The sequence below is a fragment of the Neoarius graeffei genome, chromosome 27 (genome assembly GCF_027579695.1).
Source record: "Neoarius graeffei isolate fNeoGra1 chromosome 27, fNeoGra1.pri, whole genome shotgun sequence".
Classification (NCBI taxonomy): Eukaryota; Metazoa; Chordata; class Actinopteri; order Siluriformes; family Ariidae; genus Neoarius; species Neoarius graeffei.
The window spans coordinates 34,537,207-34,565,141 of NC_083595.1; the positions used below are offsets into that span (position 1 = coordinate 34,537,207).

General features: G+C 44.0%; 1 protein-coding gene across 2 annotated transcripts in view; it reads right to left on the reverse strand.

Moving 5' to 3' along the window:
• Positions 1-1,239: 1,239 nt before the first annotated feature.
• Positions 1,240-27,935, reverse strand: part of cpt1aa (carnitine palmitoyltransferase 1Aa (liver)) — an 83,701-nt gene continuing 57,005 nt past the window's right edge. For both annotated transcript variants that reach the window (XM_060911495.1, XM_060911494.1), the window contains exons 14-19: positions 26,427-26,591; positions 26,022-26,153; positions 12,124-12,276; positions 8,412-8,525; positions 2,482-2,574; positions 1,240-2,394 (exon numbers count right to left, since the gene is read on the reverse strand). In XM_060911495.1, the coding sequence (XP_060767478.1) occupies positions 2,308-2,394; positions 2,482-2,574; positions 8,412-8,525; positions 12,124-12,276; positions 26,022-26,153; positions 26,427-26,591 (744 nt within the window). In that variant the 3' untranslated portion in view covers positions 1,240-2,307. The remainder of the gene's footprint in view (positions 2,395-2,481; positions 2,575-8,411; positions 8,526-12,123; positions 12,277-26,021; positions 26,154-26,426; positions 26,592-27,935) is intronic.

A 27,935-nucleotide genomic window follows, 5' to 3' on the forward strand; every position in this document is an offset into this window, starting at 1 on the left:
TAAATGCATGTCTTGTTACATCTGTACATGTATATTTAACATTCAAATTTTTAAAACAAGATCAGTAGGGAGTGTATCCTGGTTCCACATCCTAGTTGTCTGCATTTATTATGTCTCAGTTAAGTAATCCTTGACGTGGAAGGTGCAGAAACAAACATGGAAAATTGTCCTTATTTTGATTTCTGTTCCACGTTCCCCATGGTCTGTGACTGCTTCTGGCCAAAAAGTAGTCATGCTGTTATTTATAGAGCTTAATTGGATCAAAGCCAAAATCTAATACTCTGTAAATATAACATCACACATAAAAGTGGTCGGAAACTAGACAGTTAAAGAGAAGTGTGTGCATAGCCTACCTGTGAGTGGAGAAAGGAAACGATCAGCAAGATGGATTATGTTCAACTTTTAACTGGTTTGGATGAAGAAATGTGTGGTTTCGTTTAAGAAAACGTTAGTGCTAAGCAGATCTCTGCCCAACGTTGTTCTATTCGCCTGCTTCTTTTTTTAACCGAGAAGTATATTGAGACAGAACTGATTTTAAACTAACATGACCTAGGCACGAATGGCATAAAACGCTTCGGCCATTAGACAGGATCTTGCAAGTATATCAGAAACAGAAAAATCTTCAAAGTGGATCCTGTATCCATCTTTTTGTTAAGCTGCAGCACTTATCTGTAATCTTGCCCTGAAGTTAAATGATATGCATATTTCCTTTCTACTTTTCACTCAACCCCTTTAACACGAAGGAACAATTAAGTTGGCACTTTGATCGCTGCTGCCAGTTTTGCAGCTATACAACAGGTGATGGATAATCACAGTGTGATAATCTACTGGACGTCTGCACTTTTGTTGGTGGAACCCACCATTTCTATGCGTCATCCGATTGGAAATTCTTTTCCCATGAAGAAATATACTTAAGCACATCATATCTGCCTTAAGAAAAACCAAAAGGCAAGACAAATTTGAATATTGATTTATTCAATATCGTTCAATATTTACATGGCGTAGCAACACCTGCCGTGGGTCTTTAATGGCATTTGAACGATGATAAAATCTGGTCTCCGAGCATGAGAATTTCTATTCATACACAAGTTAAATGTCAACATTATCATTTTAAATTTATGACAGATAGTTTCATTTCAGAAAAAAGACAATTATTGATTTTATTTTTAAAAAGAAATTATCCTGTATCTATGCACATTTCCCCCCCCCCCCCCCCCAAAAAAAAAGCATGAAACATTTTATTTTGCCTTTTATTTTATAATAAGGGACACTTCATATTTTTATATACTTTAGCAGATGAGCATTCTGGTCGTTCTTAGTTTGTGACATTTGTTAAATTCAAGCATTAAACTACATAAAAACAAACAAACAAAACCACAAATAACTGATTTAGATCTTTTCAAAATCTACAATTATTTTACCAAAAAGACATAATATAATAAAAATAAATGTACATTAACAAAGCAAACTGAAACAATTAACTCTAACATAAAAATAAGTGAATCTTAACAGGTATGTTCTAGGACCCTTTCATATTGAGGCAAGTCATGAGACTGACACCACTTCCTGTTTGTTTGTTTTTGTAAACAATAAACCAAAAATTAATTCAAGCCTACTTCAACTCCAGTTCCTTTAGTCCAAATATGTAATGCTCACAACTGTATAATATTTAATATATTACAATAATACATGCTTCAGCATGACTCAGTAATGTAAGATGTGTGCAAGAAAACGGTCAGCTGGAGAGCCAACAACGTCCAATTCCACTGAAATCACTTTGAGTAAGCTTTACCACAATGATGCCATTAACCACAGTGAGGGGTTAGCCAAGGTAAAAAGAACTGCTTCCTCACTGACCTATGCTTAGCTGGTTAGTTTGTCCACCGAAATGCAAGTTGAAATGTCAGCAGACTGTTCGACGGTGTGGTTTCAGAGCTCAGTACACCTTTCCAAGCTGAATGTGAGAGTGTTAAGCATGAGCTCATTCCCTTCCTAAATTCTTAAATTACTCTTAATGCATCAATTAATTTGTTTTATTTGAAATGGCTACTGCTTGGTCTTTATATTGTCTGACTTCAGCTGTTCAGTTTCCAATGCTTATTAATGACATGGCTGAATTTTAATGCTACTGAACCAACACACACTCACCCACTTAGTCTGCTTATTCTCTTTTTTTAAACCACACATCTTATTCACATCAATCAACAATTTTAAATCTCTCCACTTAGAAGTCAAAAGCATATGCCAAATTTTTTGAACAACACAGGAAGAACACATAATTCATTAGGTAAGTGACACATCGCCTTATCACTTCAGCGCCCTCTGTTCCAGCTGGAACAGTTCCAGCATGTCGAGCATCGCCTGTCTGATGTTCCTGCCAAAGCGTCGAGCATCCTGCATTTCAAACATTTAAAAGGACTTTCAATCAGCACTTCAGCTATTCCTTACTGAAACTAGCAGTGTAACTGGCACCATACTCACCGTTTCTGGGCTGGAGAACTTGCAGGAGATATGGAAGTTAATGAGGCCCTCTCCGACGATAATATAAGCGACTCCATAACCATCATCAGCCACCTGTTAGAACAAAGCACGAGCTTCTAAACTACCTCCTAAAATCACATTTGGAGTCAAGTCATTATAGCCGTGGTGGTTTCACACTCAAATACTTCAACACTTAATGATATCAAGCTTTTAGCAAACATTTATCAATTAGACGTCTTTTTTTTTTTCCTGGGGTAAAAGACATTATTTGATTCTGGATAGCACCTTTGTCTATTCTTTACATTGTGTTTGAATGCACTGACAGCAATGTTATATAACTGCTTTGCACAACATAACTCACAATTTGCTTGTTTTTGTGTGTTTGCAAGTCACTTTTTTTTAAATCACTTAATGAGTTAAATGGTAAATTTCTGGTCTAAAATAAGAGGCTCCAACATTCTGACTCAGAACTGATGATCTAGCAACCCTCTGTTGACTGTAATGTCCTGCTCCCTGTGCCCCCTAGAACCAATCATCAATTTTACACCAAGGCCCTGTCCACAAAGCAACGGATTCAGGTGAATCTGATAAAATTGTTTATCGTTTCGGCCTGGCGTCCACACGGCACCGGCATTTTGGGTGCTCCAAAACGAAACCTTTTGAGAACGGGTTCCAGAGTGAAAAAATCTGGCAACAGAGCCGTTGCGAAGTCGTCTGGATGAGTAGAACGGATTTGTTTATGAGGACATCACAACCACATGTGCTTCACGCCAGGTAGAAGTGTAACGAACTCGATGCGAGTTGTCAACAAATCCTATAACTTGGTTCATGAAACGCGCTTACAAAATATTTTCACTGTGAATATTTATTGTGTAATGGTGCAAAGTGAGAGAGTGAGAGAGAGAATAGCCCTTAGGGCAGAGTCAAACCCGCCAGCAAAAATAGGGAAAAAAAGGAGCAATCTCACCTCTTCAGATGTTGGTTTAAGTCCGACAATACATTCCTCAAAAAGGGCGTAGAAGAACAAAGTAATCCATCAACGTGTAGCATTCAATTTATTCCGGACCATTAAAGAATTCTGGAGGATATCAGAATGTTGGCGTACCGGCTTCCATCTACCCCCGTTCATTCCTCTTTCCGCGTCTCCATTCAAAAAACGAGCACGTGATTTAAAGGGACTATATCCATAGGATAGGGAGTGAGAAAGTGTGCGTGTGTGACAGTGACAGTCACTGTGCGCAGTTATGCACATGCGTCTACTTCTATTGTTCTGGTGTCTCCGATGGGACCGTCTTACAGCGCACGTAGTGGTGTGGCATGTGTATTGCATCGTTTTCAGCAAGCGTTGCGTTGCCATATGAACCTGATATTTTACTGATCCGTTGCCCATGTGGACGCGATATTAAAAAAAAAAAAAAAAAATCTTATTGCCGTTGTCGTGTGGATGTAGCCCAAGATAAAGAGTCTATTCCTTGAAGCATTTACATTATGTTGTTTGGTAACTGACTTCAGTTTTTTTTTTATAAAACCATACTTAAATTTTGGAAAAAAAAAAAAACCACACCACACACACGTACATGTTCTATAACCCCTTCATATTGAGGTTACAAGACTGAAACGGTTTCCTATGTTATTTAAAAAAACAAAAACGAAAAGGAGTTCAAGCCTCTTTCATTCCAGTTTCTTTGGTCCAACTATATAATGCTCACATAACACATACACTATATAGCCAAAATTGTGAACATTTGACCATACCCAAACTGTTGCCACAAAGTTAGAAGCACACAATTGTCTAGAATGCCTCTCTAACATTACAAGTTCTCTTCACTGGAAGTAAGGTGTTCCATCCCAAACCTGTTCCAGCATGACAATGTCCCTGTGTACAAAGCAAGCTCCATAAAGACATGACTTTGCCAAGGTTGGCACAGGAGTCCTGACCTCAAACCTACTGAGCATATTTGAAATGAACTGGAATGCCAGCTGCGAGTCAGGCCTTTTTACCCGCTATCAATGCCCAATCCTACTAATCCTCTTGTGGCTGAATGAGCACAAGCTCAGCCACATTTCAAAATGTAGAGGAAAGTCTTCCCAGAAGAGAAAAGGAGACCAACGCCATATTAATGCCCAGGGTTTTGGAACGGGATGTTCAACAAGAATTTATAGGAGTGATGGTCAGGTGTCCACTGGTTTTATAGTACACTATGTTGTGTTAGGATTGATCATTGCTGTTTTATAGTACATGATGTGCCCTTCCCTAGTTTGTCTGTCCCAAGCAGATTATATGATAAAAAAATACATAAAATGTTACCATATTACACAGAATATATAATTAATGTGTGACAGTGCTTGAGATTTATATGACTCACGCAGAGTATAAAACACTGAGGTTAACATTATCCTGATACTGGGTATACTGCAGCACCAACATGTTAATTAGCCCAATCTTCATGTGGAGCTGAAAGGAAAGACGCAGAACCATGGCCTCACTTTTGTTTATAAACGCCTTGAGACCTCAGGAATGGCATAGGAATAGTTTTAAGCGTCAACAATAAATCTAATATAGTCATTTTTACAATTAAAGTGATTCATATAGGTAGTGGTCTGAGTGAACGACCTTGACGTCACAGCAGGAAGTCTATCGGTCTCATTGCCATCTCATTATCTCTAGCCGCTTTATCCTGTTCTACAGGGTTGCAGGCAAGCTGGAGCCTATCCCAGCTGACTACGGGCGAAAGGCGGGGTACACCCTGGACAAGTCGCCAGGTCATCACAGGGCTGACACACACACAGACAACCATTCACACTCACATTCACACCTACGGTCAATTTAGAGTCACCAGTTAACCTAACCTGCATGTCTTTGGACTGTGGGGGAAACCGGAGCACCCGGAGGAAACCCACGCAGACACAGGGAGAACATGCAAACTCCACACAGAAAGGCCCTCGCCGGCCACGGGGCTCGAACCCGGACCTTCTTGCTGTGAGGCGACAGCGCTAACCACTACACCACCGTGCCGCCTGGTCTCATTGCCATTTCTGCTATATTAAAACACAGAGCTGACTGCAACTCTGATCCTCCATTTTGAGCTAATTTTTCGCCATGCCATGTAGATGTGTTGCTGGCGGGTGCAGCAACATGACAGAAGGTGGATTTATACTGCATTCATGGCCCAAGAATGTTCAAATTGCAAAGATTTAGATGCATTTTGCAAGAAGTTCACGGGCACATTGGGCAGCTACGAAGTGGTCTCTCCTCTGCACATTTTACAGAAGACTCGTACGAGACGTCTGATCTGTTGAGGAGTGTTGGCTATAAGCCCGTATCGAAAGAGGGTGCAGTACCAACAATTAAATAAAAATACAAGAAAAGGAAAGTAAGTTCAGTTGCACCAGTCTTCCTGGAGCATGAGCCGAGGGTTGTTGCTAAAACCCAGGACAGGACATATCACTCAGGCAGTGACCTCCCCGCGGTTGTTGCTAATTAGTAATTGCCTGAGCCGAGCAGTAATGGCGGAGTATTCAGTATGGAGAAAACAGAGAACGAGTGGACCAGCTGTCCGATTTCTCCGCAGGATATGCTTGCCTCAGCAGCAATATCTCACCCTTACAGTGGTGCTTGAAAGTTTGTGAACCCTTTAGAATTTTCTATATTTCTGCATAAATATGACCTTAAACATCATCAGATTGTCACACAAGTCCTAAAAATAGGTAAAGAGAACCCAGTTAAACAAATAAGACAAAAATATTATACTTGGTCATTTATTTATTGAGGAAAATGATCCAATATTACATATCTGTAAGTGCCAAAAGTATGTGAACCTCTAGGATTAATAGTTAATTTGAAGGTGAAATTAGAGTCAGGTGATTTCAATCGATGGGATGACAATCAGGTGTGAGTGGGCACCCTGTTTTATTTAAAGAACAGGGATCTATCAAAGTCTGATCTTCACAACACATGTTTGTGGAAGCGTATAATAGTACTAACAAAGGAGATTTCTGAGGACCTCAGAAACAGCATTGTTGATGCTCATCAGGCTGGAAAAGGTTACAAAACCATCTCTAAAGAGTTTGGACTCCACCAATCCACAGTCAGACAGATTGTGTACAAATGCAGGAACTTTAAGACCATTGTTACCCTCCCCAGGAGTGGTCGACCAACAAAGATCACTCCAAGAGCAAGGCGTGTAATAGTCGGCGAGGTCACAAAGGACCCCAGGGTAACTTCTAAGCAACTGAAGGCCTCTCTCACGTTGGTTAATATTAATGTTCATGAGTCCACCATCAGGAGAACACTGAACAACAATGGTGTGCATGGCAGGCTTGCAAGGAGAAAGCCACTGCTCTCCAAAAAGAACATTGCTGCTCATCTGCAGTTTGCTAAATATCACGTGGACAAGCCAGACAGCTATTGGAAAAATGTTTTGTGAAGGACGAGACCAAAATAGAACATTTTGGTTGAAATGAGAAGCGTTATGTTTGGAGAAAGGAAAACACTGCATTCCAGCATAAGAACCATATCCCATCTGTGAAACATGGTGGTGGTAGTATCATGGTTTGGGCCTGTTTTGTTGCATCTGGGCCAGGACGGCTTGCCATCATTGATGGAACAATGAATTCTGAATTATACGAGTGAATTCTAAAGGAAAATGTCAGGACACCTGTCCATGAACTGAATCTCAAGAGAAGATGGGTCATGCAGCAAGACAACGACCCTAAGCACACAAGTCATTCTACCAAAGAATGATTAAACAAGAATACAGTTAATGTTTTGGAATGGCCAAGTCAAAGTCCTGACCTTAATCCAATCGAAATGTTGTGGAAGGACCTGAAGCGAGCAGTTCATGTGAGGAAACTCACCAACATCCCAGAGTTGAAGCTGTTCTGTATTGAGGAATGGGCTAAAATTCCTCCAAGCCGGTGTGCAGGACTGATCAACAGTTACCGGAAACGTTTAGTTGCAGTTATTGCTGCACAAGGGGGTCACACCAGATACTGAAAGCAAAGGTTCACATACTTTTGCCACTCACAGATATGTAATATTGGATTATTTTCCTCAATAAACAAATGACCAAGTATAATATTTTTGTCTCATTTGTTTAACTGGGTTCTCTTTATCTACTTTTAGGACTTGTGTGAAAATCTGATGATGTTTTAGGTCATTTTTATGCAGAAATATAGAAAATTCTAAAGGGTTCACAAACTTTCAAGCACCACTGTATGTGGAAGAAGTGAATGAACGGAGAACTGAACAAAACAACTGAAAGTCAGATTGTTTCAAAACAATCAGCCACAAGAAGCAAGAACACAGACAGGTAAGCTGTGCCTCATTTGGATACAAAACACCAACTCGTTGCTTACCTGCATTTAGATTAATACATCTAACTTGTATTGTGGGTTTAAGTTACCGATATAAGATTATTTAATTTGCTTCAGAATGTGATCGTCTCGGTTCATCTGATTATTTAATGAGCCTTTTACGTTTTATCAGTGAAAATGCATGCATGTACATGTATGTTGTATAACACCTATCCTGTTTTAACGAGAGTCAACCCACAATCACTGAAGTCAGATCAGTCTTAGGTGAGCAAGTCGGTAACGCCATTTCTAACTTTCGCCATAAATTTTTATTTACATATGAATTCGGTCTATGACTGTAAAAGGCCTCGGCCTTAAAACTGGTTACCGTCGCGGTGTCACGTGCTCAGGGCTGGGTGGCTCAGCGGGGCAGCTCGAATGCCAACTTTGCGGTCAAGTTTAACTCTCAAATATATTTTCTTTATTCCCATTTATGCAGCATACAAGAGTCAAGGATGGAGATACTAGACACTCAAATTTATTTAAAAATAAAAGGTTCTGCGTATCTCCTTTAAGTCATTTTTTTTTTTGTAATATTCATAAAAGTAACCTGAAAATGACTGCAGCTGACTTACCGGGCCAAAACCACCACCGCTGGAAACATTCTCAGGATGCTTCACCAGATCAAACAGCTCCGGTTGCTGCACAGGCGTCTGACTGGTGGACAACCGCCACGGCTCAGACAGCACCTGCATATACATCAGACAATGTGTTTAACAGAATTCTTCTACATTTTAACAACCGTGCACATTTTGTATTGCACTGAAAGATGCAGCAATATTGGAAAGGGCTTTAGTGCTATCCATAATCCGAGCGTTAATTATACGAACAGTAGAAAAGCTGTATGTTTAACCATAGGTTCAAACAGCCATAGACTTAACACTTTCAAACAAGTTTATTTTAAACCCTACCAAGTGTGATTTCATATTTTTAAAGCCAAACAAAACCCAAAAATAAACTCCTTTATACTGACATAATATTCATACAAGACATGTTCAAGTGTTCACGTGTTCATATTTGTACCTGTATACTGTGTACAGATTTTATTTTAAAAGAAAAACAAAAATGTTCCTGGGCGCTGACATCTTACTCTCTCGGAGGTTCAAATATCACGCTCAGAGTACAAATCATGATGTCACCTACCCGCCACATGACCTACCAAGGCTAGTGGAGCTCATGGACACATGGCTTCTAAATTGTAAACAACCCCAAAGATGCCAAGTGTCAAGCGTTTGGTTGTAAAAACAAGCTCGATCACTGATCATCTCATCTCATCATCTCTAGCCGCTTTATCCTTCCACAGGGTCACAGGCAAGCTGGAGCCTATCCCAGCTGACTACGGGCGAAAGGCAGGGTACACCCTGGACAAGTCGCCAGGTCATCACAGGGCTGATCACTGATCATTTTATGCAAAATGCTTTTGTTTGTTTTTATTCACTGAGAAAAGTGATCTTTTTAGATGACAAGAATCATGTTGCTATGGCAGCGGGATTGTTTACTAGTATCTGTCAGTACTGCGTATGAGTCATCTCACCGAGTGAGATTTAAACTTTATAAAAGTGAAGTCGGTTGATTTGTGCATTTTGTTGCCAGTAAAAATCACATGGTTACACGTGAGTGAGTGAAGCCTTTATTTGATGGCTCCATCTAATGAAAGTAAACGGCATTCTAGTGTGCCATTAATGCCATGGCCGGATATCTGGTTTCAGTGCAAATGGTTGCGGGCAGGTAAGCCTATTTTTAGCAACATCATAACTTTTAAAATGGATCAATTGTTGTGATATGTTGTTTTATTTTTAATTTAAACATTCACAGGGCACATCAGGCCACTTGCCTTTAAGGAAATGGGGAATAACTGTGCAAAAGTTTTAGGCACCCTATTTTCTTTTTTTCCATACAAACTGTTACAGATTCCTATTTTATGACTCCAACATTATCGAGTCAGTACAAAACATTTTAGAAGTTCCAAATGTTAATTTTCCAGCACAAAATTAAATGGTACAGGGGAAAAAAATGTATCTGAGCAGCATATTACATACCAGAGCACTTTTCAGATTTAAAAAGAAAAAAAAAAAAAAATACGAAGGCTACTGGGTTTTAGTGCAAAATGAAGACGCGAGTGTGACAGTCAAAGTGTCCAGAAGAACTGTGGCTGGTTCTGCAAGATGCTCAGTAAAACCTACAGCTCATTTCCTTATAAAGCTGCACTCACTGTACCTGAGACTACTATTTTTTTTTTAAGCAAAAGGTCGTCTCACTCCAAATGTTGGCTTTGTTTCATTTATTATGGCTTACTGCTACTGTTTATAGAATTTTTTTTTACGCTGAAACATTTCATTTCATTATTATTTTAAGCAATTTTTTAGTCTGCAGCATTTCTTTACATGTGCCTAAGACTTTTGCACAGTACTGCGTGTGTGTTTACTTATTTACAGTGGTGCCTGAAAGTTTGTGAACCCTTTAGAATTTTCTATATTTCTGCATAAATATGACCTAAAACATCATCAGATTTTCACACAAGTCCTAAAAGCAGATAAAGAGAACTCAATTAAACAAATGAGACAAAAATATTATACTTGGTCATTTATTTATTGAGGAAAATAATCCAATATTACATACCTGTGAGTGGCAAAAGTATGTGAACCTTTGCTTTCAGTATCTGGTGTGACCCCCTTCTGCAGCAATAACTGCAACTAAACGTTTCCGGTAACTGTTGATCAGTCCTGCACACCGGCTTGGAGGAATTTTAGCCCATTCCTCCGTACAGAACAACTTCAACTCTGGGATGTTGGTGGGTTTCCTCACATGAACTGCTCGCTTCAGGTCCTTCCACAACATTTCGATTGGATTAAGGTCAGAACTTTGACTTGGCCATTCCAAAACATTAACTTTATTCTTCTTTGGTAGAACGACTTGTGTGCTTAGGGTCGTTGTCTTGCTGCATGACCCCCCTTCTCTTGAGATTCAGTTCATGGACAGATGTCCTGACATTTTCCTTTAGAATTCACTGGTATAATTCAGAATTCATTGTTCCATCAATGATGGCAAGCCATCCTGGCCCAGATGCAGCAAAACAGTGCCAAACCATGATACTACCACCACGTTTCACAGATGGGATAAGGTTCTTATGCTGGAATGCAGTGCTTTCCTTTCTCCAAACAGAATGCTTCTCATTTAAACCAAAAAGTTCTATTTTGGTCTCATCCGTTCACAAAACATTTTTCCAATAGCCTTCTGGCTTCTCCACGTGATCTTTAGCAAACTGCAGACGAGCAGCAATGTTCTTTTTGGAGAGCAGTGGCTTTCTCCTTGCAACCCTGCCATGCACACCACTGTTATTCTGCGTTCGCCTGATGGTGGACAGTGGACTCATGAACATTAGCCAATGTGAGAGAGGCCTTCAGTTGCTTAGAAGTGACCCTGGGGTCCTTTGTGACCTCGCTGACTATTACATGCCTTGCTCTTGGAGTGATCTGTTGGTCGACCACTCCTGGGGAGGATAACAATGGCCTTGAATTTCCTTCATTTGTACACAATCTGTCTGACTGTGGATTGGTGGAGTCCAAACTCTTTAGAGATGGTTTTGTAACCTTTTCCAGCCTGATGAGCATCAACAACACTTTTTCTGAGGTCCTCAGAAATCTCCTTTGTTCGTGCCATGATACACTTCCACAAACATGTGTTGTGAAGATCAGACTTTGATAGATCCTTGTTCTTTAAATAAAACAGGGTGCCCACTCACACCTGATTGTCATCCCATTGATTGAAAACACCTGACTAATTTCACCTTCAAATTAACTGCTTTTGCCACTCACATATGTAATATTGGATCATTTTCCTCAATAAATAAATGATCAAGTAGGCCTATAATACTTTTGTCTCATTTGTTTAACTGGGTTCTCTTTATCTACTTTTAGGACTTGTGTGAAAATCTGATGATGTTTTAGGTCATATTTATGCAGAAATATAGAACATTCTAAAGGGTTCACAAACTTTCAAGCACCACTGTATTGTGATCCAGCAGAAGGCTCAAACAAATTCGAGGCATGTCCAAAAAAAACAAAAACAAAAAAAAAAAAGCACCTTCATAGAAATTGGATTACTTAAGGAGATTAAAAGTGTACGTACTTCTGTGCTAATTTTTATGGAACTGACTTGTCTAATAATTAGAATATTATAATATTGGAATAAAACGGTATAGACTTTGTGTTTCAAAACAGCATCATCAATAGAAAACACAACACATCCACTGTATTAAACATGTGATCAACTTCATTCTCAGCCTACCTTTTTGAGGAAGGGAGACTCCTGCTGCAAATACTGAGACACGACATAGAGGCAGAAGAGATGGCGGTCGATGCCTTTCCCAGTCATAGCCATTCGGTACATCTGTTGGTGCTTCCCTGCTGCCTGCTTCAGCAAACTCACTTTCCTTTCTCTCTGAAGAAAAAAATAATAATAAATGATCACTTTCCCTGAAGAAAAAAAAAAAACCTATAGTGGATTCTGTATTTAACTCATGCAGCCATAAATTCCTGTGGGTGGACTAGACAGATGTTAAAGGGGCCAGCTCACCCTTCCCAGAATCCAAATCCACTGTTTTTATTTATATACAGGCCACTTTACTTGTCACGCAAGCTCACCTAGCTGAATATGGAGCCTTTACAACAAAACTTTTGCAAATATAAAAATGGAAGATGTTCTCATGGAAGATTATGAGGAATTGAGCATCAGCCTAACTGTCTAAGGGACCAGTTATCATGAACCAAACGCCTATGGTTCTCCAATCCTAACAACTCGCAAACATCTCGCGTGTGTGTGAGACATCTGCACACAGTCTTGCTGCACTAACACACTAGCTGCGATAGACTGAAGTTTATCTAACTTTCGCCAACTATGATGTGATGTTAGGCAAATAAGCTGGTGTATACGAGGGGCATTCCAGAAGTTTTGAGAATTTTTTGGGAGAGGCAGTTATAATCGTCCTAGATTGTCATTTTAGTACATCACTACTATACATCTAATAAGCTGACATGCCAACTTTCGTTATCCCAGGTTGAAGGAGACGGCTGTAACAGCACTTTGAACACACCCTACTAAACACTGCTCGTCACAGCTACCTAGTTTGCAGAATGCACTCGGGACGTGAAGACAATATAAATCGCTATAGGCAAGGCAAGTTTATTTATATAGCACATTTCATACACAATGGCAGTTCAATGTGCTTTACAGAAGTAAAAACAAAACAGTAAACAGAGAATAAAATTACATAAAATAATTTTATTTTTATTCTAATATATATTATAAGAATTAAACAATAGTAGAAATAAAATAATAAAATGAAGTAGTAGTTTAAATAGGAGGAGAAAAAGAAAAAAAAAAGAAACCAGCAGAATAAAATAGAATAAAGTTAAAGTAAATTTGAAACACGCAGAGAAAGTAAAGATTATAAAAAATGTAAAGAAGACAATATTAATTATTTAACAGAAAGCATCTGAAAACAGCTTGGTCTTTAACCTATATAATAAAGTTAACCTATATAATAAAGTTGTGTGTTAAACTGGGCAAAAACACTACAGAACCTTATGAAATGCTCCAGACTGCTTATGGATCAACTTGTGCCAGCGAGAAACAGATGCTCAGCTCATACAAGAGGTTCAAGGATGGCAGAGAGTGACGATGAGAGGTGTGGGAAAGAGGGGGACGTCAGAATACCAAGAGTTGGTTGAGAAAATTAACAATTTTTTGGATGAGGACCGCCATGTGTCTATTGACACAGTAAGTATACAGTTTGGAGTTGGTGTGGCAACTGTACACAGAATTATTCATGAAGATCTGAACATGTGCAAAATATGTGCAAAGTTTGTTCCCAGGGTGCTCAGTGATGAACAGAAGCAAAGTTGGTGACAGCAGGGAGATGGTAGAGCTCATCATCTCCAATCCAAGAGTACGCGAGTCTCTGGTGACCAGTGATGAAAGCTGGATCTACTATTATGATTCAAAGCCCAAGAGACAGAGTGCCCAATGGAAGCATCCTGGCTCCCCCAGACCCAAGAAGGCCAGGCAGAGCAAGTCCACTGGGAAGCTCATGATGATCCCCTTTTTCCATCATTGCCAGTACATTTTTACGATGACAGCACAACAAAGAGGGCAGCACGGTGGTGTAGTGGTTAGCGCCGTCGCCTCACAGCAAGAAGGTCCGGGTTCGAGCCCCGTGGCCGGCGAGGGCCTTTCTGTGCGGAGTTTGCATGTTCTCCCCGTGTCTGCGTGGGTTTCCTCCGGGTGCTCCGGTTTCCCCCACAGTCCAAAGACATGCAGGTTAGGTTAACTGGTGACTCTAAATTGACCGTAGGTGTGAATTTGAGTGTGAATGGTTGTCTGTGTCTATGTGTCAGCCCTGTGATGACCTGGCGACTTGTCCAGGGTGTACCCCGCCTTTCGCCCGTAGTCAGCTGGGATAGGCTCCAGCTTGCCTGCGACTCTGTAGAAGGATAAAGCAGCTAGAGATAATGAGATGAGATGAGCACAACAAAGACATGGACACTAGCAGACATTTCACATCATCATGCATAGGAACTTACTCTCCTGTCTGCAAGTGTTTGTGAATTTGCGCTTGCTATGCCAAAGCACACTCCAGTCATATTTACAGTGGAGGAAATAATTATTTGATCCCTTGCTGATTTTGTAAGTTTGTCCACTGACAAAGAAATGAACATTCTATAATTTTAATGGTAGGTTTATTTTAACTGTGAGAGACAAAACATCAAAAAGAAAATCCAGAAAATAACTTCATATAAAAGATATAAACTGATTTGCATTTCTTTGAGTGAAATAAGTATTTGAACCCTCTAGCAAATAAGACTTAGTATTTGGTGGCAAAACCCTTGTTGGCAAGCACAGCGGTCAGACGTTTCTTGTAGTTGATGACCAGGTTTGCGCACGTCAGGAGGAATTTTGGTCCACTCCTCTTTGCAGATCATCTCTAGATCATTAAGGTTTTGAGGCTGCCGCTTCGCAACTCAGGTGGTGTTTACATTAGACCGTATCAGCGGAGCATCAGATTAACGTTTTTAAAACGATTCGCGTGCACACAGCAACGCCAATACACGATTCGTGTGCACACAGCAACGCCAATACACGGATACGCTCAGCTCCGCAGGCATCCTGCGCTCCAAATCACTCCGCCCTGAACAGCGAGTGCCCTCTGGAGGGTGCGCACTCCGGCCCTGCGCAGCTCACAGAGCGCGCGAGTGAAGCGCACGAGCAGCGATTCGGGACAAATAGCAGGAAGTGAAAGTCCGCGCCGTTTTTCAGCAGTCACGTCACATGACCAACGTGGCATGACCAACGCCAGCGAATCAGGAAGGTGGATGTCACAGTGACATTGTCCAATGACGATGTCAACTAGAGCTCAGCACAGCGTATCCTCGTTCCTCAATGTTTACACAGCACCGGATCAGATACGTAATGGATTGAATACGTGGGCCCTGGCGTATTCAAGCTGTTCCACCTGTGGAGTCGTTTCCCGGCATTTTAATGTGAACGGACAGTGCATCCGCGACGAAAACGAGACGGATACGGTCTAATGTAAACACCACCTCAGAGCTTCAGCTCCCTCCATAGGTTTTCTATGGGATTAAGGTCCAGAGACCGGCTAGGCCACTCCATGACCTTAATGTGCTTCTTCTTGAGCCACTCCTTTGTTGCCTTGGCTGTATGTTTTGGGTCACTGTCGTGCTGGAAGACCCATCCATGACCCATTTTCAGTGTCCTGGCAGAGGGAAGGAGGTTGTCACTCAGGATTTTATGGTACATGGCTGCGTCCATTCTTCCGTTGATGTGGTGAAGTAGTCCTGTGCCCTTAGCAGAGAAACACCCCCAAAGCATAATGTTTCCACCTCCATGCTCGACAGTGGGGATGGTGTTCTTCGTGTCATAGTCAGCATTTTTCTTCCTCCAAACACGGTGAGTCGAGTTAATGCCAAAGAGCTCGATTTTGGTCTCATCTGACCACAGCACCTTCTCCCAATCACTCTCAGAATCATTTAGGTCTTCATTGGCAAACTTCAGACGGGCCTGCACATGTGCCTTCTTGAGCAGGGGGACCTTGCAGGCACTGCAGGATTTTAATCCATTACAGCGTAATGTGTTACCAATGGTTTTCGTAGTGATTGTGGTCCCAGCTGCCTTAAGCTCCTCCCGTGTAGTTCTAGGCTGATCTCTCACCTTTCTCGTGATCCTCGATACCCCACGAGGCGAGATCTTGCATGGGGCCCCAGACCGAGGTCGACTGATGGTCATTTTGTATTTCTTCCATTTTCAAACTATTGCACCAACAGTTGCCTCCTTCTCACCCAGCTTCTTGCTTATGGTTTTGTAGCCCAGTTCAGCCTTGTGCAGCTCTACAATCTTGTCCCTGACATCCTTAGATAGCTCTTTGGTCTTGCCCATGTTGGAGAGGTTGGAGTCTGATTGATTCTGTGGACAGGTGTCTTTTATACAGGTGACAATTTAAGACAGCTGTCTTTAATGCAGGTAACGAGTTGATTAGGAGTGTCTAACTGGTCTGTGGGAGCCAGAACTCTTAATGGTTGGTAGGGGATCAAATACTTATTTCACTCAACGAAATGCAAATCCATTTATATATTTTATAAAATGTGGTTTTCTTTTTGATATTCTCTCTCTCACTGTTAAAATAAACCTACCCTTAAAATTGTACTGTTCATATCTTTGCCAGTGGGCAAACTTACAAAATCAGCAAGGGATCAAATAATTATTTCCTCCACTGTAAATTCAGAGCACTGCCAGAATGCAGGTTCAGACACTCAGCATGCCATGCTTTAAAAGCACTACAAGTCCTCTCTTGATGGCTGCACCATATGAAATATTAAAGCAGAAGAGTGCAAGAACATACGTGTTTTTAAAAGACCTATTAACCTAACCTGCATGTCTTTGGATTGTGGGGGAAACTGGAGCACCTGGAGGAAACCCACGCAGACACGGGGAGAACATGCAGACTCCACACAGAAAGGCCCTCGCCGGCTGCTGGGTTCGAACCCAGAACCTTCTTGCTGTGAAGCGACCGTGCTAACCACTACACCACTGTGCCGCCCAAATGGTAGGCATGGTAACTAGGCCAACAAGGGACTTCAGATTGTCAGGTTCCTTAAAGTAGACTGAGAATCTATACAAGCAGAAAACACTGTGGTAATACAGGAGATATTTATTTCTTTTCAGGATAAGGAATTAAGGTCGGTAATATGCTTTAGAACGAAATATGATGAGCTTAGTTCCCAAAAAAGTCCTACTGTCCAGGGACATTTATATATCTTGAATTCATTCTAAATTTGTACCTCAGAAAAGTTCAGCATTTGCATACAAATAATAGATAAGAGTTTCATGGAATTTCCCCACATGTGAACCAGATTCTCAGCCCCAATCACCAACAAACTAACTGGCATGCCAATATTTCCAGCAGCAGATGCTCTCCCAGTTAAAAACAGGCTCAAAAGAGAAAAAAGGAGAGGCATTTCTTCAGTTGCTTTGAAATTAATGTGCTTTTAACAGTCGTGCAATCGAGAGCAAAAAGTAACTGCAGCCAGAAGGTAGGTACATCTTGATGTCTGTACTTGCACAGGTATAATACAACTACAGCAGGTTCTCCTCTCCAGACCTGCCGCTAACTGACTGCACTGATTTACTGAAAGGGGACTTACACTAGCAAGGTTCCCGCTGGCGCTTGTCATTGACGAACGCAATCCATTAGTGACGAAGAGAAAATTACTAGCAGTCATCACAGTGACAAATGCATGAGCCATCTTTATCATCCGAAGTCATCTTTTTTAAAAATCCCTTTCTAGAAAAGCCAGAGTGTAAACAATGAGCATGTGTTTGTGACTAATAAAAATCGACAACACAAAATGACCAAATGGGCACCAAGCTTTTGACCAATCGCAGTGTGTCTTAATCGACCTGGTGTGGTGTTGTAATTACCTCTGCGTGAACCAAACAATGGCGCAGTCTAGGCTGCAGAAGTTTTCTGGGCAGGCTTCTTCAAGCAGTGAAATTATTTAAGGGCCAAAACAGCCACAGGGGAGGCACACTCTGAGCCCTTACTGTCCACAAGCACATCAGACAGTGTCAATAATACAGGGATCGGTTTTAAAAAATAATAATAATAATAATAATCCAAAATAATTACTATGCGTCACCACTATGAAGCAGGCTCCTCATCAGCTCTGAAATTTAAAACAAGAGTGCTCTGAAAGCACAATATCCCCCTGCTAGCATCTAGGCCATAACTCTGGTAAAATGCACATGAAATGAACGAAATTACAATGCAAGCAAGCAAGAAAGAAAGCAAGAAAGCAAGCAAGAAAGAAAGAAAGCAAGAATGTATGGCATGTTTCTTTCTTTCTTATGCCATATGACATGTATGGCATGTCACACACACAAGTGTGTGATGAAAGATGGCATGTATGGGATCTCATTGTCAAAAAGTATCACTGAGGAGAGGGGTACAAAAGAATTTCCAAAACATTAGATGTACCATGGAACGCTATGAAGGCCGTCATCAAGAAGTGGAGAAAATGGGGCACGACAGTGATGTTACCAAAAACAGGACATCCCTCCAAATTTGAAAAAAAGGACAAAACAGACTTATCAGGGAGGCTGCCAAAAGACCTACAGCAACATTCAAGTAGCTGCTGGAATATCTGGCAAGTATTGGTCACTCTTTGCATGTGACAATATCCTGCATTCTTCACATCTCTGGGCTCTGGGGGAGGTTAGCTGGACAGAAGCCCTCCCCCCCCCCCAAAGTAGAACTTCTGTACTTTTCTGGTATAAAAACAATAGTTTTTCATCGAAAGAACACAAAGGTGAAGCATGGTGGTGGCAGCATCACGCTTAGGGGCTTCTCTTCAGCTGGTACTGGATGCTAGTCAAGATAGGATGAATCGTGGATTGCTCCAAATGCCAAACTATTGTGGAACAAATCCAGCAAGCCTCCATTATACAGATGAAAATAAAGAATTTCACATTCCAGGAAAATAATGACCCAAACTACAAATCTAAGTCAACAAAAATACAGCTTTTAAAGATGATGATCTGCGAAACAGCCCAATCAGGGTCTAAATCCTATTGCAGGGTTTAAAAAAAAAAAAAAAACTGAAAACCTGTGAAATCATTTGAAGACGGTTGTGCACAGGAGTTCTCCGCTCAACTGGATGGACGGGAGCATTTTTACAAGGAGGAATGAAATAAAACGAGGGTTATGTATATAACCGCGGTTCTATGAGTTTCGGATGACCGCCAGAGGCGGTGCTTTCAGCACATGGATATCCATCACACGAACGTGCAGGTCGAGTAATAGTAACAACAAAGTCACGTGTGACCTGGGTGACGTCACCCCGTGACCCCGGCATAAAAGACCGGTAAACCCAGGAAGTGACCTCTTGGCAAATCTTCTCGTGTACACTCCGAGTGACTGCCAAGCTCTGGCGGTCATCCGAAACTCATAGAACCGCGGTTATATACATAACCCTCGTTCTATTTCGTTTCTACTGACCGCCAGAGGCGGTGCTTTCAGCACATGGATGACTAATACCAACCAGGTCATGAGGAGTGCCTACCCGTACCCAGTGCTGCTGCGACGGGCCTGGAATGACAGCCGTCGCCACAGGATTATGTGGGACGACATTAAGACGGTAAAACCTGGTGAAGGTGCAGCTGGAAGCCCAGGAGGCTGCGCTGCATATGTCTGAAAGGGGCACGCCCTTCAGTGATGCCCATGAGGCTACCACGCCCCGTGCAGAGTGCGCCCTGGCAGCCGGAGGAATCGGGAAGCCACTGTGCCTGTAGGCATGTAATATGGCCTCGACTATCCACTTGGATAGCCTCTGCTTAGAGAGCGCCAGACCCCTCGACGGTCCTGTGTGGCACAGAAACAGGGCGTCACTCCTACGGAAGCCCTCTGTACGCGACACGTACACCCTGAGGGCGCGAACTGGGCACAAAAGTTCCGACCTCTCACCATGGCCCGCCTCGAACGCCGCAAGGCTAAGGGGCTGGTTGACGAAGGTAGCAGAGAGGGTCTTTGGGAGGAAAGAGGGGTTAGGCCACAGGGTGACCCCACTGTCGCCGGAGTGCCACTGCAGGCACTCCCCACTGACTGACAGCGCGTGTAGTTCCCCGACGCGCCTCATCGATGTAATGGCCAGAAGAAAAGCAGTCTTCAGGAAGAGCCATGAAATGTCTGCCGTGAGCAGGGGCTCAGAACGGTGCGTCGCAGAGAGCCTGCAGCACCAATGAAGGTCCCATGTGGGTACCCGGCTCCGTCGGGGGGGTCTCAACCGGAGAGCACCCTTCAAGAAACGTGCCACCAAGGCGTGGGACCCCACGGTCCTTCCCCCAACTCTGGCATGCTGAGCAGAGATGGCAGCTGCATAGACCTTGATGGTGGCAGGGATAAGACCCTTATCAAGCAGAGACTGGCGGAACAGTCAAATGGTCGGCAGGGGGCAGCATGTAGGCTCCTCCTCCCGAGTTAAGCACCAGTTGGAGAAAAGCCTCCATCTGTTGGCATAGAGGGCATTGGTGGGGGGTGCCCGAGAGCTTGCAATGGTATTGACCACTGCCGGCTCACAAGGACCTCGCAGGGGGTCCGGCCCTTCAGCGGCCATACCCAGAGCTGCAGACGGGCTGGATCCGGGTGCCAGATCTGCCCTCCCAGCTGTGATAGCAGGTCAGTCCCCACTGGCAGGCACCAGGGGTCGCCGTTCAGAAGTTGCAGCAACTTGGGAACCACACTCTGCCCGGCCACCGGGGGGGCGACAAGCAGCAGCCCGTGGTGGTCCATCGCAACCCTGTGTAGGGTTGGCACGATCAGCAGCAGAGGGGGGGAGGCATACAGCAGTTGCCTCGGCCAAGCATGCGCCAGCGCATCCTGGCCCAGGGGACTGGGGCCATGGAGGCTGAACCACAGAGGGCAGTATGTCGACTCCTGGCAGGCAAAGAGGTCCACCTCTGCCCTGCCAAAACGTTCCCAGATGGCGAGAACCACCGCTGGGTTGAATCTCTATTCCCCGGGATCGGGGTCCTGGCGGGACAGCAGATCTGCTGCCCTGTTGGCAGTGCCTGGCAAGTACATGGCACACAGGCTCAAGAGATGTCGATGGGCCCACCGCAGAAGTTGGCCAACCACTTCCAAGCACTGGAGGGACTTTGTGCCTCCCTGGTGGTTGATGTGGTACACTACCGTAGCGTTGTCCGTCCGCACCAGAACGTGTCTGCCGGTCAGGCCTAAGAGGAAGTGCTGTAGGCCGAGGAACACAGCCCGTAGCTCCAGCACGTTGATGTGCTGCGCCCGTGCAGCACCGGGTGGAGGTGGAGACCGTTGAACCACCTCTGCAGCGGCATAAGTCCAGAAGTCCCAGCGGGACCAGAGAGGAGGCTGCCGTAAGCATGCCCAGCAGGCGCTGAAAGGTCTTCAGGGCGAGTGACCTACCCCGTCCGAAGCGGCCAAGCAGTAGGCGGATGTTGTGGATCCTGGTCTGGGAGGGAGTTACCATCAACGACCTCGAATCCAGGTGCATGCCCGAGAAAGTCGTCTCCCGGCTGGGCACCAGCGAGCTCTTCTTGTAATTCACCCTGAGCCCCAGCTCTACGACATGCGAGAGCATAGTCGCGATGTTGGTGCGGGCCTGAGCTGCTGACCGTGAACAGACAAGCCAGTCGTCCAGGTAGGGCAGGACACGCAAACCCCTTGCCTGAAGTAGTGCCGATGCCGCTGCCGCACATCCGGTGAACACACGGGGTGCCAGCGGTATCCCAAAGGGCAGAACATTGAACTCGAAAGCCTGGCCCTCGAAGGCAAACCGCAGGAACTGCCTGTGGTGTGGCACAATGGGAGCATGGAAGTAGGCGTCTTTCAGGTCGAAGGTGACAAACCAGTCGCCCGCCTGGATGTGGTGTAAGACATCCACTGTACGCAGCATGCGGAACCTCATGGTCCTCAAGTGGGAATTGAGGGACCTCAGGTCGAGGATCGGGCGGATACCGCCATCCTTCGGAACCAGAAAATACCTGGAGTAGAACCCACCTTGCTGTCTCTGCCTGTCGACGGGAGAGACTGCTCCTTTCTCCAGGAGGGTGGCAATTCCCTGCCGGGGGACGAGGGACTTCCCCGGATGGCTCACGGTGGTGTTTGACCCCATGAAACGTGGTGGACAGCGGCAGAAATGGATGCGGTAACCCTCGGTGAGGGTCACCAGCACCCAGGGGTCAACGCTCTCCAGCTTTGGAGCTGTTCGCTGGAAAAGTGGCCGACCGCCGGCACGCTGATATCAGCGCCGTCCAGAGCGCCCCCGTCGGTCACCATGGGGGCGACGAGGAGTGGACTGGGTGTAGGGGGCGGCACCGCGGGTCCGGGAGGTGGTGGGGTGGCGAAAGTCATCAACCCGTCTGGTCTCCTGGCGGGTGCGTGGCCGAGACAGAGTCGGTGTGGGCCCCCTGAAGGACTGGGCAGCATTGCCATGGTGGTGGGCCTGGCGGGGGCCAGCGAACTGCTGTTACGCCTAGATGACCTGGGCACTCCGATCCAGGGCTTGCTGAGTGGCTTCGCCAAACAGCTCCCCGGGGACAACAGGGAGAGAGTGCAGCACACGCCGGTCGGGCTCGGCCAGAGGGGACTGTGCCCGCCATATCTGCTGGCGGCCGAGGGTGAGATACGACATCAGCCGGCCCAGTTCCCGCGACGAGTAGGCAAAGGCCTGGAGCCGCGTCACACAGCTCCCGTGATGCCGCGCTCGTCCCCTCCAGCGTCTGGGGGTCCATGACACCTGGCTGGCAGAAGGGAACTTAAATAGGGCGAGAACGCTCCAAGTAAGTAGCCCAAAATAAACTATCAGGCGGAAATAAAAAATAAACGACCGGGCGAACACACCCGTGGTCGGGAATATTAACAAGGATGGCGCCGTGCGCTACAGAACTGATAAACAGCGGCGAGAAACACCGCTTTAATTTAAATGAATGAAGACCGCTTACCTGAGCGATAACAAACCGGCCTCCAGCAGCGAGGACACGCCTCGGAGGGCTAGTCAGCTAACTCCACCGAGCGAGAGCACTCAGCTTAACGGAGTAACAAACAATACGAATATAACACACAAGACAGCCGGCCCGTGAGCAGGCCGGACCATAGGTAGGGGTGTCCTGCATTGCCGCCAGGGCCCTGCAGCGGGAACACTGCCCCCTGTGGCGGAGGCTGAAGATTCGCCAGCAGGGCCTTCATCTCCTCCAGCTCGGTGGACATCACCTCCACCTTCTGAGCCAAATCGCCCGAGCGCTTCTTTTTCGCCTTAAAAGCGAAGACGTGTGGGGGAACCCACGGCGCTTGCTGGGCCCCGCTGCTGCAGCCGACACCGTGTCCTGTCCCCCCGAGGCCCGGGGGATGTCAGACGGAGAATCCAGCCGAGCCAGCCCGGCGGTCCGCGCAGCCACGCCCAGGCACATGCAGTCTGCGCAGGCCATGTCCGTCAGCCCCTGCCGCAGGTGATCAATACCCAGGCATGAGGGGCACTCGCGGTGGCCGTCCTCCGGTTCGAGGGGGACCGGCAGTTGGCGCAGCGAGAGAGAGGTCCATGACGCCTGGCTGGCAGAAGGGAACTTAAAAAATAGGGCGAGAACACCCCAAGTAAGCAGCCCAAAATAAACAATCAGGCGGTAATGAAAAACGACCGGGCGAACACACCCGTGGTCGGGAATATTAACAAGGATAGGCGCCGTGCGCCACAGCACTGATAAGCAGCGGCGAGAAACACCGTTTAATTTAGATGAATGAAAACCGCTTACCTGGGCGACAACAAGCCAGCCTCCAGCGGCGAGGACACCGCCCCGGAGGGCTAGTCAGCTAACTCCACCGAGCGAGAGCGCTCAGCTTAACGGAGTAACAATACGAATACAACACACAAGACCGCCGGCCTGTGAGCAGGCCGGAGACAAGGCTACACAAAATAAGGCGGTTAATAATATTAACAAAGATAGGCGCAGTGCGCCACAGAACTGATAAACAGCGGCGAGGAACACCGCTTTAAATTAAATAAATGAAAACCGCTTACCTGAATGAGGACAAGCCGGCCTCCAGCGGTGAGGACACCGCCCCGGAGGACTAATCAGCTAACTCCACCGAGCGAGAGCGCTCAGCTTAACGGAGTAACAAACAATACAACACAAGACCGCCGGCCTGTGAGCAGGCCGGAGACAAGGCTACACAAAATAAGGCGGTTAATAATATTAACAAAGATAGGCGCAGTGCGCCACAGAACTGATAAACAGCGGCAAGAAACACCGCTTTAAATTAAATGAATGAAAACCGCTTACCTGAATGAAGACAAGCCGGCCTCCAGCGGTGAGGACACCGCCCCGGAGGACTAATCAGCTAACTCCACCGAGCGAGAGCGCTCAGCTTAACGGAGTAATAAATCAATACGAATACAACACACAAGACAGCCGGCCTGTGAACAGGCCGGTGGCGAGGCTACACAAAACAAGGTGGTTAATAATATTAACAAGGGTAGGCGCCGAGCGCCGCAGAACTGATAAACAGCGGCGAGAGGAACGCCGCTTTAATTTAAATAATGAAACCCGCTTACCTGAAGCGAAAACAAGCCGGCCTCCAGCGGTGAGGACACCGCCCCGGAGGGCTAATCAGCTAACTCCACCGAGCGAGAGCGCTCAGCTTACGGAGTAATAAATCAATACGAATATAACGACAAGAGTTGGTGGACTTAGCGCAGTTTCTTGGAGGGTGCATAAGCACAGCCCCAACCCTACGGGTAACGAAACTACCTCAGCGCTTTGTCCAAATTTCAACCCAACTCGCAACCTGCAAACGCGAGAAGATGTAAGAGGTCACTTCCTGGGTTTACCGGTCTTTTATGCCGGGGTCACGGGGTGACATCACCCAGGTCACACGTGACTTTGTTGTTACTATTACTCGACCTGCACGTTCGTGTGATGGATATCCATGTGCTGAAAGCACCGCCTCTGGCGGTCAGTAGAAACGAAATAGAACTGCGAAGTCAAGATGTGTGAAGTTCTTAGACTCTTGTCAAGACTGCGCATTATAATACAAGCAAAAGGTGGTTTAACTTAAATGGTGGTTTAAGCATTAATTAAAGCACTTGTGCAACCAGGTTATTCTAATTATTTACCATTTCTTTTTTTCCATCTAAAATTGTTTTTGTTTTCTTTGAATTTTGTTGGTTGCTACACTGCATTACAGGTTAGAAAAAAAAATTTTGACATGATTTATCTTGGTTTCATTTTGTACATCACAAAACCCCTGCAATTTTAACAGGAGTGTTTCGACTTTTTATATCCATTTTACATCCCAGACGACCTCTGTAAGTGGTCAGAGTCATCAGATCACAAGGTGCATTTGACCCTGTTCAGACCTGTATTTAAACGCTACCAACTTGTGATTCAAAACACATGTTTATACAATGTCTAAATAGGGTCTAAAGAACTTGGCTCCCTTGTGCTTTTGCAACACACACAAAAAAACAAAACAAAAAAAACCCCACAATACTGGCCATTTATTCTGTGTAATAAGCGTTAATGTATTAAGACGTACCCCCCCTCCCCCCCCCAAAAAAAAATTCCCTGCCTTCCGTGGAAAAGGTTGGGGAATTCCTCTGCACTGCAAAGGACACTTTTCCCCATAAAAATACTGAGGTCAATATTAGATATTAGAAACTGAAATGTAAACTAAAAGATTAAAGGCTTTTTACTAGTCCTCAAAAATATTAAGTGATATTTAGTGGAGGAAAGGATCAGGATTATATTAATAAGTGAAATCATGCAGTGTGAGACTTGCAGCATGCAAGCTTACAAAACAGGTCATGTGGTGCGGTAATTTTGAGTGACAGCACCCGCTGATCATGTGCTTGGCAAGAAGTGTGAATGCCACAGTGTGCTTGATGAGGACACTTTAGTTGTTTGTACTCGCAAGAAAGGTGTGCCGTGATTAAGAGGCTTGTTTATCATACACAAAAGACAGCTAAGTACCATTATGTTCTCAACCATGTGAACACAAACACAATATGATCAAAGTGTCTAAATGCCACAGTGTTTTGAAGTTAGTTCAGTTAAATATCGTCTCATTATAAATTAGGGCAGTTAAGTACCGTCTCATTGTTGACCATGGCTTTGACAAAGGCACAGGTCTCAATGGTGCACGATCGCACTGTCTCAGTCCTTCCCTCTCTGTAAAGTCGGGTCATGGATGCCTCATAGGTCAAGCAGAACTTCCCTTTGTCCTGAAATACAGGCAAATAAATAGCATTAGAGATAGAAAATTCATGTACAATAAACAGGCTTTTTTTTGGGGGGGGGGGCACGTCAAACAAGTGTGACTGTCTGTGTAGACGAACAATTCAATCATTATCTGATAAAGCAGACAATTAACACCATGTAACTGAAAAATATGAACCACTCCCGAGTTTATTTTGGACAGTGAGCTTTACAATACATCTCGTTCAGAGGAGGAGGAGGAAAAGAAGAAGAATTCTCTCTAATTTTGGTGAGCTCACCCTGAAATGGGCGAGTTGCAAGGCAATCTGGATGAAGGCATCCGGGCTGGTCTTGCACTTCTTGATCATCCCTTTACCAAACTCTTGGAAAGGGATAATGACCATGTCCACATCATCAGCCAAGGCCTGAGCCTCGGACAGGGAGTTGGCGATCATGGTTTGGCACTGGATAGTATTCACAGAGAGAAGAGAATATGTGACTCATAGGGGAAAAATGGTGTGTACAGTAGACAAAGAAATAGCTGGTGAGCTGTGTTTTGGGGTTTTAAAGGGCAAACATAGGGAACATAACAGTGGAGTCCAAACGTCTGAGTCCACTATGAAGAACCGGTTTCATAGGATAAGTAAGGAATAAAACATGATAGGGAGTTGTGTTATGGGTCAGTCCATGAAATGGGGTTACCAAAATGTGACAGAGGGAGTCACTTAAAACAATTTACAACTGAAAACAACTTTTATTTCCATGAAGCATTGACCATATAAGAAAATATAACATAGTTGTTAAGATAACTCCTGCTCTACAATGTATGATAAAATCCATAAATATTTACCCGGTTGCTAATGTAACAAGGACATGAACAAGCTTTTAAAAATAAAGGAAAAATATTGATAAAATCAATTTTTTGCTTTTATTTGCTTACTTTAAACATTAACACTGAATACGAATTCATTAGAAATATTAGTTCAACATCAAACACTGAAAATATGAAATACCAGTATTTCACAAACTTCATAAAATCTCTAAGATTTGAACAATAACAACAGTCATTAACAGGAAACAGTTTCATCCTATATGGGGTAAATGAGATTATTGAATTCATTACCGGTACTTTACTTAGTCACACTTATATCTGCACTTCTCTAGAGCACGTGTTGTGGTGTGTGAGATCCCGCAAGAAGTTATCTCGCGTCAGTTCAGCTGACCTAGATTGAGTAAATAGGTCTCGCAGGTTGTGAACGAACCAGGAAGTGAGTGGATGCCAAGTTAGGATGTGAGAAAAAAACATCGATAATTTCTTTTATTGCCGTTTGTTTAAATTTCTTTCTACCTACATTGTTTTATAGTATATTCTTCTTTATATTAAAAACATCAATCATGATTTCAACTCGTTTTATTTTTTATAAGCCTGGTTTCTAACGTAACACGGTAGCACATCACAATGTTACGTTCACAACCTATTTTTAGTGGATGAATTCGAAGCTAAATAGTTTATAGAACCTTCTTAACTTTATTATGTGAGTGTAAAACTAAATTGCAAGTACCATGAAACTAATTTTATTGAAATTCTCAGAAAGTAATGAAGGTTTATTTAAGCTCAAAGTCAGCAAATATTCCATGTCACAAAAAACGTGTCATCCGTGTCCAGTCACAGGGGAAGAAAATGTTTCACATTTCTTTATTTCAAAAGAAAACTTCATTTTTTTTATTTATTTTATTTCTTCAAACAATATTTATGGATAATCTGCTAAATATTTCTTTAAATCATGGACATTAAAGATGAAATGATT